The sequence below is a fragment of the Pelmatolapia mariae genome, linkage group LG16_19 (assembly GCF_036321145.2).
Source record: "Pelmatolapia mariae isolate MD_Pm_ZW linkage group LG16_19, Pm_UMD_F_2, whole genome shotgun sequence".
Lineage (NCBI taxonomy): Eukaryota > Metazoa > Chordata > Actinopteri > Cichliformes > Cichlidae > Pelmatolapia > Pelmatolapia mariae.
The window spans coordinates 57,997,661-58,009,376 of NC_086241.1; the positions used below are offsets into that span (position 1 = coordinate 57,997,661).

Genomic DNA, 11,716 nt, shown 5'->3' on the forward strand with positions numbered 1-11,716 from the left:
TTCAGTCCACCATCACCTAAAGACAATGATGCAAATTCACTAAATTGGTCAGCAAAACCACCAGCTTTACCCAGCCACTTGATTAGAGACTTTAAGGCTCAGATATGTTCTGATATAAGGCTAAAAAGCCAGCACAGGTTGTCAGGCGTCTACTGAGCCTAGGATGTTACCCCAAAGTGAAAAATGTTTGCAGGAGAAGAGATGTAATCTGCAAAGCTGCTAGCAAACATACAATAAACACACAAAGGACAGGACATGAAAGCAGAGCACACTCCTGCTTTTTTTTTTTTTTTTTAGTTTTCAGATGTTTGCTTACAAAACATGTTTCTGGTTGTGCATGAAATCTTTTCTAATACTAATCATATAACATATAAAGCAATTAGGAATGAAAAATTCTCCGTTATTTTTTGCATATACCCTGTTTGCATACCTGCAGGAGTAAGAAAGACAGGTAAACACCAGCTTGAAAACAGAACATTCAGTGCAACTTTCACCTCCGTGCACAGACACCAAAGGAAGAGGGAAAAAAAAAAAAATCAATTACCTCTTTTTTTTTTCCTTTTTTTAATTACATTTTAGAAGCATAGATGCATTACTTATGAAAAAGGTAGAAAAAACACCAAGTCTTTCTCAATAAGTTAAACCTCTCTGGGCGAAGAGCAGGGCCGACTCACACAACAGAAAAATTCCTAGAAAGCATTCAAATTCAGTAAAACAAAAGACATTTTGAACTCGTGTCACTGAAATCAAAGTGCGTCTCTCTCTTTTTTTTCTTTTTTTTTTTAAACTTGAGAAAAAGAAAAAACACAGAAGATGCAAGTGGCTTTTGTTACGTTCCTTCCACCCTTTTCCACAGGGTTTTTTGCAAGCATTTTTCTTGAAACTTCAAGTTTCAACGTTTGATCGACAAACAAATAAGCTGAGTTATAACTGGTAAAAAAAAAAAGAAGAAAAAAATTAAAATAACAATAACAATAATTACAAAGACAGTAATAACGAGAAATGTAAGTAATAAACACAGTCCTGTACAGTCAGGCTCATTTTCTGATTGACCACAGCCAAACTGATCGATTAGTCTTCAGAAGTCTGATAGACTCATACTGATTGAAGAAAAGTGGCCAATGCTGTCGTCTCCTTTCAGCTGCCCTCGGCTATGGTTATAGTGGGAAAAGCCTCATCCAATTCATATCCCCCGCTGCTGTGGAAGAAACACACGAGGGAAAGTTTTTACACACAGTTAATGACAGCTGACAGCAAAAACTCTCAAAACTGGGCAAAAACTATACTGTTTTACCTTCATTTGAAATGTTAAAGTTATGCATACCCCTTAAACTCTTCTTGGCTTTAAAAATAATATTGAGTATTTAGTTTAACTGCTCTTTACCTTTAATGAAAGCATTTAGGCAGCTATATTCTTTTAGCTTTAGATTATAGTTGACTGAATCTAAAGTTTTTTCAGTTGACCAAAATATAAAGTGTAACAGTTTACAAAGCACCTTATTTTCATTGACATCAAATTCAAAATGAGTCCACGTGTCAACTCTCTTCTTCGTCCAACCTTGTTTATCGGGGGCAGACGTGACAACCTTCCTATGCAAGGAGATCACTTCTGATTGACTGAACGTAATTAGTTCTGATTCGAGTCATCTTATTTTCAAAAAATACAAAAAAAAAGGGTAGGCATCAAGCATAATGGGTGCATTCGCCTCTCTTCTTACCCTGATGCACTCATTACAGACCACATGACCTTCCTCCATTGCTCCAAAGTCTAATCTCTGTTACCTAACAAACTGAACCCTTATTAGCCCAAGTTTAAGGCTACACAGCCACTTAGTCTCAATGCCTCTCTCTTCACACTGTGTGTTTGTGGAAATGCTCTTACTTTCATTATTAAAACACAGCTGTGACTTCTACTGCTGGCTTATTTTAGGATTTAAATTCACCAAACATTGAAGTGATGCAACACAATCATTAACAAAGATTTCCTGATCATATTTCTCCCTCAGTAATAAGTTCACCACTATTTTTCAAAGTAATGTAGGTTTGTAACCTAGTTGTAATAGATACAATCACCTTAGATGCTTTCTTTGCTTTGATTTTTGATTTGTATTTTACTTTCGTAGCGTCTCAGGTTATAGGGGTAGCTGGATAGGCTTATGTTTTTCCTTTCCTCGTTTTTGGCGAAACAACATTGTTAGACAGAAGAGCAAAACTATTAACACAAAGCCAATTAAAAATAAGCATCCTCAAGGGTAAGTGGGGATTTCTCACCTCACTGAGGTTCGCAGTGAAGGTTGTTCCGCAGAGCGCTCAGTCCAGTTCATGTACCTCGTCCTGGAGGGACGATGAGGGCCGCACCGCTTCACTCACTCGTTTGGCCATAATGTCCCACTGTGGAGCCAATACTTTGGATTTGGCACCTAAAAAAAAGAAGACCATGAGAATAAAATAAACACAGCTCTAGTTTTTTAGTCTACAGGCAAACAAAACTACTTTCAGATGCTCCCTTATTAGTAAGGGGCTGCACAAAAATATTGCTTTCTTCTGCCCTCTGCTGGCTTCCTAAAGTACTTCAGCACAGAGGAAAAACTCAACACCAAACCTTATTTTTGCTGCGCTTTAGAAAACAACGTGTGCCTCCACATCTTCCACTTCACTACTTTTTATACGCTTCCATCAAAGCCCATCAGGCCAGCACCATTAACAATCACATTTAGTTGGCAGCACAACACAAAGTAGCAATAAAATGATGTAATATTCAAGTTAATTGATGTTCAAAATTGAAAGTAAAAAAAACTCTAAATGCACTCCTGCTTGCTAGAGAAGCAACGAAGGCTATTTTGCAAATACTTGTTAGTGAGATTTCATGGCAGACTGTCATTCAGTCACAATGTTTTGTAAGAAGTTATATTTCTGCATTGAGGTCTGAGCGCCTCTCCTCAGCATTTACATGCTACTATTACATAATATTGTTCCTATGCTGTTTTGTGGTCTCTCAGCATTCTTCTTTTTTCTACTTTTCTACTCCTCAAACGATTTCAGCAAATCATCGCAATTCTTGATGCTAGAAGGAGACTTTACTCGTCCCTTTCACCAGCTTTTTACTCACAGTAGAAGCTTCTATTCACAATGATGCAGCATATCTCCAACTTCATACATATAGAAACACACTAAAGAATTTAATTGGCTGTTCCATATGTATAGTGTTGTCTGGGTTAAGCAAACAAGACAAAACGTAACAAATTTTAAAAGTAGGAAAGTTGGATGAAAGAAGTTTCTTTTACCACTTGGGGGCAGCAAACACAAACTTGCCATTTAGACAGACAACAAATACAAAAGTCAAGATTTAAGCCTCTTTTGGTCCCCTTTGTGGTCTCTACCAGCTCCTAAGGGAAATACAGCCCTTAGGTTGTTAACGCCTCGCTACTTTCATCAGCTCGTCACTGTGCCTGCTCGCAGCCAAAAAGATGCTGTGAGAGCGTGACAGTAAACCAAAACAGTAAACCTGCAGGCGAAACAGCTGAACAACGAGCTGAAACTCATTACGATGCTCCATAAACTCAATTTGAGCAGCAGACTTGGGTCACAATTTCCTGTGCGTTCTGACCACAAATGATCCTTTTCACCCTGCCACAAAACACAGTCATTTAATAAGTAAGACAAATAAATAACGACGTTTAAAAGTAATGAAAATAAACATGCAACAGAAACCCTTTCTGTCCTCTGATATGATTGAGTCAGCTAGTTGGAAGTGAAACAAACAAAAACTAATCCCTAATCCTCGAACCTGGACGATTTCCAACTCAGATCTCCTCCTGGTGTGTTATCCCAGCCTGGGCCTGAGGTGGGCTCATAGAGCAGTGGAGATACTCTCCCTCAGGATACACTTACCGAACCCTCCTGATCCTCCTTTCTCCCGTTACCATGACAACATAGACCGTAGCCTCCAGCTAAAGAAGCAAGGCCGATCGGATCCTGTTGCAATCTCCCTCTTGCTCTCTCCTCTCTCCATCTTTCCCTGGCATTCTCTCCCTCTCTTCATCTCCTAGTCTGTCTCTACCCATCTCTCATTTCACAGGGGAGAAAGAAAGTGGGACATAACCCCCCCCCCAAAAATAAATAAATAACATACAACAACACAAGAGCCCCACTCAAACTGGTAACCCTTCGGCAGTGGATCGTAACTATGTGCTGTAGCCGCAGAGGTCGCAGGTGTAGATTTATATTCTGCTTAAATAATCTGTGTTAAATGATTCACAATAGTGAGATAATAAATCTAGATGTGGCATAATTGCAATAATTTAAAAAAGGAATTTTTAAAATAAAAAGGCGAATACATTAAGTAATATTTAATTCAACTTCAAAACATGAGAACTGCCTCTTTAATGGTCCAAATTTGATCAAATGAGACAAGCAAACTACACCAAGGCAAATTCAAGTTGCCTGTAAGCCTTTCAAAACCCTTTGAATGTTTTTTAAAGGATATCTTCATTTTGAGCCACAAAGGGGATTTTGATTAAAATGCATATTGATGGTACAAGTCTTTAACAACCAAAAAATAACAAGTGTAAAAAAACAAAACAATGTTCAACATATCAAGCATAACTTGGGCATGTGCTAAATTCAAGCTTACAGACTTAAATGCTGATATATTTCTGCCTGCCCACAGATGCTGCACATCTGCAAGCCACATTGCAACCCACCCCCATCCCAGCCCGCTCTGTTCTATACGAAACCCTTGATGCTGCTGCTGCTCTCCCTGCTTTTGGTTTTCCACATATCTGTGAGGAAGGGTGGAGAGGTGCAAGAACAAAGACATGCTGCCAAATATATACCACTGCAGATGGAAATAATCTTCTATGGTGGTTGTGACAAATAGGAGTTCGGTGAAGATGAAATTCTTTGACGCTGACGAGGCAAACACATGCAGATTGTATATGTGCTTCAGAGTTTCTAGTCTGTCTGGCTCACCATCCAGTCCATTGTGCTGCTCATAGGTACGCTTGCCCAGGATGGTGGGAGAGCCATTGTTGAGGATGGGAGAGGACTTTATAGGTGTCAGACTGCCTGTAGAGATTGACCCTCCGCGAGTCGGTGGATTGGGCTTGGATGGACGGGGATGTGCTTCTGAAACATGATCAGAGACACATGAAGAAAATGACAGAGGAAATAAATTCATTTTCTAATAATACCTAGCTCAAGGTATCACACCCAGTTAAAAGTGACCTGAAAAACTAGAAACTGAAAAATGAACATGTAGTGGCGAATTGACCTCACCTAAATACCGAACAACAGACTCCAGAGGTTTACGTTCCACAGGTTTCAGTGGCAAAGGCTTTTTTGGCCTGTCTGGTAACCGCAGAGCACCTGCACACATTCAGTGAAACAACACTGTCGTTAGAAATATGAGGAAGTGTACAGAGTGCCCAAATGTTATAACATATCATATTTATGCATGAGGGAATCGGTTCCTTACATTCTGCTTTGATGGCTGCTGTGTTGACTGGGAGGTAGGGGTGCCTGGCCATGTATCGAGGTCTGATGATGTCCTGGCAGGTGCGACGTGCCATCCGTGTTAGGCTGGTGGTCTGCAGGTAAAAAGCCTGCCGGGTCTTTACAGCAAACTTGGGGCTGCCGCTGTGGCGAAGGGGCAGGCCATGGGGGCTCTAGAGAAGGTTTAGAGGGATGAGAAACTTCTTTTATAACCAAAATGCAGAACAGCCTGTACTAGTGGAAATGTGTATTTACAGTTGAATGCTAAATGATGGATTAGGGAGAGATCAATTCATCACAGGACTGAAGACAAAGAAAACATCTGGACTAAAATCATTGTCCGATAGGAATTTAATGGCTACCAAAGGGAAAGACAGATGCCTAGAGTGCTTTTTAACTCCCCCATAAAGTACCCGTGAAAGACAGTTAAGTTCTGACACCTCAGTATATCTCAGTAAAGTTGCGGTCCAATGACCATTAGAATAGGTTCTGTTTTTTCCCAGGGTAGCTGCACAGACAGAGATCACCCTCATTTAATTTCTGATGCAAACCCAGTCATTTTGTTCTATAAGCAGACCTGAAATATGCCAGAAAGTCACTCAGTTCAGAAGAGAGCTTCAAGGGTTACTCCTAGTAGGCTTTCAAAGGGTAAAGATTTAAAATGCACAACACATTTAAATGGCTGGGCATGCTGAATGTTCTGTACTGTAGGGATTTTACTCAACAGGATTGTAATAAAAAATATTTAAAATAAAATAGGATACGCTGCTCTTTATTAAAAAGGACAAAAACCACAAGAAGAGAAATGCATAGATGTATGGTGTGTTTGGCATCTATAGACCCCAAATTAGGACATTGTGGTACTTTCTCTCTTGAAGTAATAAATATTACTTTTTCACAGGTTGTGGTGGCCGCACTCGAAGAAGGAAAGACCTACTTTTGCACATGCTGATTCATTCTCAAGGCTTACTGAGACACTTAATGGAACTGGGCTGTGATTAACTCCACCTTTGCTTTTCCTACTGTCACAAGACAAAATGTTTGCTTTGAAAGAGGATCATTTGGACCATTTTCCCCCAAACAATAATATTATACTGATTCAAGCGTCTCAGATGTCATTTTCATTTTATATAAAGACTGGGTTAATTTAAAAGGGCAAAATTAACTGTAAGGCTGTTATTTGTGGAAAGGAAAATAAGTCAATATCTAGTGAAGCGTGTGTGAGCTTGTACCATGTTGTTACGGTTGGGTCCGGGCCTCTCGCCATCCAACCTCGTGGGCATCTTCAGCCCTCCGTATTTCTTCCAGTAGGTCCAGCATGAAGCGCACAGGCGACATTGCATGTTGGGAGGTCCCCACGAGTACCACTGGTAGGAGCTGCTGGCTATACACAGAAACACACAGCACAAAATCACATGGCTAAGCAGAGATGATTACAGAAAAAAAACAAAAATGGGTGTAGTGAGCAATAAACACACACAGAATCATGATCACATGCACACACACATGAGAGCCCTAGCTTTAATCATTCATCAGTAAATTAAGTACAGCCTCTAAAATAATTCAAACAATACTTTGCTGCAGGGCACATAAGGCCATTTTCTCTTCTCTCTATTATGTAAATCCAATATCAAATGTGTGCCGCATACAAAGAGCACAGAGCAGATCTTTAAATTATCTGTATTAGATTGAAAATACACCGATCTGAAGACAAGGATGATGGAGATCAACATAGGTGATCTTGGATGCTTGCTAAATTAAAAAAATCAGGAAAATCAGTACAAAAGGATGTTGTGATCATGTATACTAAAAATACAGACGCAGTACCCAAGATCCGTACCAGGTTAATTATCGAGCGCAATTAAAGAAGCGAATAGATTTTCACACCAAGACTGAAAGATGTTTCATTTTCGCATCAAAACTGATTAGGATTTGCAAACATCTGAGGCTTTGACTGTATATCTATCACGACAATCTCATTTCCTCTAAGGAGGAGTAAGAACTCTTACATCAGGACACAAATAACAGTAGCTACTGCAGTTGCGCAATAACAGGACACAACAGAATGACTTACTGTAGCAGCTTTCACAGGCTCTACCCAAGCCTGGGGTCGGCACTGAGCCTGGAGGTCCTGGGACCGCTGTACCCACTGTACCCACTGTACCCACTGTACCCACTGTACCCGCTGTACCCGCTGCTCCATTTACCAGAGCTGGCTTTACATTGTTACTCAGCTGGTTGGGGTTTGGCTTGTTACTGATATAAGAAGAGATACAGAGACAAGACATTCACCAAGAGAACAAATAATATTCATCAGCTTGCAACCAGAGACAGTAGTTACACTGATCCTGTACTGAGAGCGTTCGTGAATAATAAAAGAAGAGTTTGTACTGTATAATGAGCGACAAGTGCTGAACTTTAAAATACCAGAGTTGTTGCTGTGACCTTCTCCGCAGCATCGACTGATTTAATACTTGATAATATGTAGGAAAATGAAAGCAGGCTGATAAATTAAGCACAAAAATGCTGCATCAAAGTACTCACTAGTTGGGGATGTAGACCTGCTTCAACTTGCTTTCTGCCTCGGCTGCTTTTAATCGTTTCTGGAGCAGAAAAGGAGGTTGTTGACGAGAAGTGCAGTTAGACCTAGTGAATTTCTAACCTTCAGGTACCAACAACAGATTTGTGAATCGCATGCAAATATAAAATTAATTAATATGGGTCACTTAGTTTTCTTTTTTCCTTAAGAAATGTATAAAGGAAGTTGTTACCTGCTGTACATATCTATCTGTGGTCTTCCACATGTAGTAATACTCAATAATGCTCGTCAGGGATTTCCAGGGCAACTACACAGGGACAGAAGAGGAAAATAATTATGGTTTTAGTTGAGGTGATGTTATGGGAACAGATAGAAAGACAAGAAATCTTGCTGAAGGCAGGGAACGTAAAATTAAAGCTGAAACTCTTAGTTGATTACACGATCATTAACTACTTTAACTAACTGAGAAATTAAGGTTGCAGGTACTCAAATAAGATGATTCTCCCTTTCGTGACATTTATAATTATAAATGCTAAAATATCTGTGTATTTCTTTCACATTTTAAGGAACACACACACACGCATTCAACCTGATGTAGTACTCGCTCATTAAATAGGTAAAGATACGATTAAAAAACTGAAGCTAAATCGTTACATTGCCTCTATGAAGTTTGAAAGAATATGAGCCTTTAAGTGGTGGCCCCACCCATACTGATGGTGTAGTCTTGTTGTTGGAAAAAAACCTCAAGTAGAAACAAAAGTCTGCAGCACTGACGGCAGATGGCCACCAGGTGGCGGAGTGATGCACACAGTGAGAGAACACTAAAGGCAGCACCACTCTTCTCAGCACAGAAGAACATGAGGCGCTTCAGCAGAGAAGAGGCAGCTTTCAATGGATGTTTGTTTAAAAGATAGAGGATAAATGCTCACTATTCATTCTTACCATGGGGCTGGACACAGTGCTTCTTTACAAGAATACTGTTATGCTTGAAAGTTGCATAAAAGGAAAATCAGCTGAACACCTAAACGAAGTCTAAAATGGGGAGAACCATAGGACTGGTTTGAGCTGTAAAGGTGTTGGCAAGTTAACTTCTAGAGGGTACGTATTACAGCCAGAGCTCTCTCCAGGATATTCCTTTATTATGTTTTCTGTACATAAAATTCACCATTTAATTTCAGTGCAAATTGCTGCATAAGTTGATAATTATAAAGCATGATGAGCTGAGAAAGATCTGTAAAATAAAACGAATTCAAGTGGTTGTATTTGCAGCTCTTAAATAAACCAAGGACACTTTGCAATACATTTTGTTATTCCATTTGAAACCCAAAATGGAAAACAGCACTTCTATGTCTGTCTGCCCGGTTCTCAGCTTACAGTCTTTATGTAGTTTCACATACTGCACACAAATATGACAGTGCCTTTCATTTCTCATCCAATACATAGAACGAAAGCATATTTCCTAAAACCTTCAAACCCTACTGTTTTCCCACTTACAAAATCCTGCTGGATGTCGGTAAAGTCTTTGCCGTATTTCTCGAGGGCCTCCTCAAAGAGGTTGGCCTCCGAGGCGCTCCACTCCTCCATTTCATCCCTGCAGAGGACGGGTCCACCCTGAGGAACCAGTGCCGCGATGGCTCGAGTTATGTCGTAGCCTGTAGCATGGAGGGTGTCCATGGCATGAAACTAAATACAAGACAAATCCATGTCAGTGAATGAGTTGAACCAATCATGCATTTCATTGCAGCTATATGATTATAGTTTACCAGTTTAGAGTGTGTTGACACAGCCTCCATGAGAGTATCTGAGCTGTTTCTGTGTGTGTGCATGTGTGTTTGTGTACATGTGGGTAGCTAGGGCTCTCATCTATGTTTTATATATGAGGAAAGGATCTAGGGCAGAATAGACCCACGCTAGGCTGGCTAGGTTTTGGGGCCAAATGCTTGTTAAGGAATACCAGACACAGGCTTCAACAATCATTAACAGACTCAATAACAAACACACGCGCAGGGATTTTCTGATTAACAGTCCTCCTTCTCCACAACACCTTTCACATGTCATGTGTTAACAGTTTAAATCAAATCATATATATCAAATCATATATATGTCTATCTCACCAAGGTGATGTCCCTGGAGGCTGCAGCAGCACTCATATGTAGGCTGGGCTGTCGGACAGAGCTACTGCAGTCCAAAGCTCTGGCAAAGGTACCTACTGACCTGTGGGACACATGAGAAACTATTGATATAGTTTCCTTTACAGAACAAACATGGAAGTCATAGTCCTAACTCTGGTTCTTCCTAATAAAATATTCAACTCTGTAGTGTGGTCAGACAGATAATGCACCTCAAGCAAATTTAGACCTCAACAGGTTAAAACTGCTTAGCAACCAAATATGGCTTGAAAACTAGATATTCACAGATTTTAGGAAACGTTTGTAGTACTTATTAGTTTTAGTGAATTCATGTATTTTCTCTCACGCTGAGAATTAAATAACTGCAGCATCTTTAGCAGGTGCAATCATAGTGTTTCACAACAAATCAAAAGTTCTACCATATTTAAATCTTCAATCTTCCTGAGCAGCAGTGCGCCGCTTTCAGTGCGGCTGCTATTTTATTTTCTATTTATCATTCCCTGCAAGTCCCACTCAGATTACTTGCACTTGTGTGTCCATAATGTGCACTGGATCTGCTCAGCTGTGTAAAAACAGTGACTCCTCAACTTGAATTACATAAAGGGGAATAGAATGAAGTCTCGGGGAGCCGTAGTTGAGACCATTTATTGTAAATTTTCTCCCTCAACCACCTCAGGACACAAAATACAACAACAACAAGCAGCCACTCCTCGCTGATGTGCCCTCACTCTCTCCACCAGTTATGGGGGTTGGGCTGGGTCAGCTTGACAGAGAAATTGATGTTTGCTCTCTGGCAAGTCGGAGCTCCACGGTAAAATAATGTGCCCATACAAGTAGTCAGAAAGGGACTTCCAGGAAGCGGTGTAAAAATAGCAGCTGAGCTGGAACCGGTCCAGATGTGCACAAAGACATGATGTCAAAGAGAAAATTGGAACAATTTAAACAGGTGAGGTTTTTAAATTTAATGACTCAAAAAACTTCTTTATGGCACCCCATAATGCCCGTTCAGCATGATGGGTGTTTTGTTTTTTTTTTTAACCTTGCCTTGACCTTTCTAGTGACCTTTAGGAAGTTTTAGATTAGCTCTTGGATTCACTTTGGATTCAAGTACACCTGATTAAATGTAGTGCACTCCCTGAAAAAAAAGTATGCATGTGTTTTATAATAACTGTCATAATTGTTTTTTAGATGCACACAAATAAAAGCCAGAAGTCACGGCTCTAAGACTGGATGGATTAGGTTTACTTGACACAGTTTTTTAATAAGTGAGGTAAATTTACCTTAGCATAACTAACTTTACAACTAACTCTCTCTGGAATTGAAAAAAATTACACAAATCAGATTTGTTTTTGTTATTGTTATACATTTCATGTCTGAGCTGACTTACCGTGCTACTACTAAAAACTGATCAATCTGTTTCTCTGTCAGTGAGCTGTTGGGGTCCCAGATCTTCTCCTCCATTTTCTCCAGGTCCCTGCCATCATCCTCACCTAAATGCACCAGAAGACAAACAAATGTGGATGCAAGTCCACTTTTAATGCTCTCCAAGATTGCC

General features: G+C 40.0%; 1 protein-coding gene across 3 annotated transcripts in view; it reads right to left on the bottom strand.

The window, feature by feature from the left end:
- Positions 1–289: 289 nt before the first annotated feature.
- The window catches only part of mta1 (metastasis associated 1), a 43,531-nt gene continuing 32,104 nt past the window's right edge, over positions 290–11,716 (bottom strand). Inside the window, exons 7-18 of one of the 3 annotated variants that reach the window (XM_063498367.1) lie at positions 11,549–11,651; positions 10,147–10,246; positions 9,527–9,715; positions 8,265–8,339; positions 8,038–8,096; positions 7,568–7,749; positions 6,726–6,877; positions 5,477–5,666; positions 5,278–5,367; positions 4,972–5,127; positions 2,272–2,420; positions 290–1,195 (exon numbers count right to left, since the gene is read on the bottom strand). In XM_063498367.1, the coding sequence (XP_063354437.1) occupies positions 2,311–2,420; positions 4,972–5,127; positions 5,278–5,367; positions 5,477–5,666; positions 6,726–6,877; positions 7,568–7,749; positions 8,038–8,096; positions 8,265–8,339; positions 9,527–9,715; positions 10,147–10,246; positions 11,549–11,651 (1,406 nt within the window). In that variant the 3' untranslated portion in view covers positions 290–1,195; positions 2,272–2,310. Of the gene's footprint in view, positions 1,199–2,271; positions 2,421–4,971; positions 5,128–5,277; positions 5,368–5,476; positions 5,667–6,725; positions 6,878–7,567; positions 7,750–8,037; positions 8,097–8,264; positions 8,340–9,526; positions 9,716–10,146; positions 10,247–11,548; positions 11,652–11,716 lie in introns of those variants that run through there. The other 2 variants (XM_063498366.1, XM_063498368.2) reach the window with 2 other exon arrangements.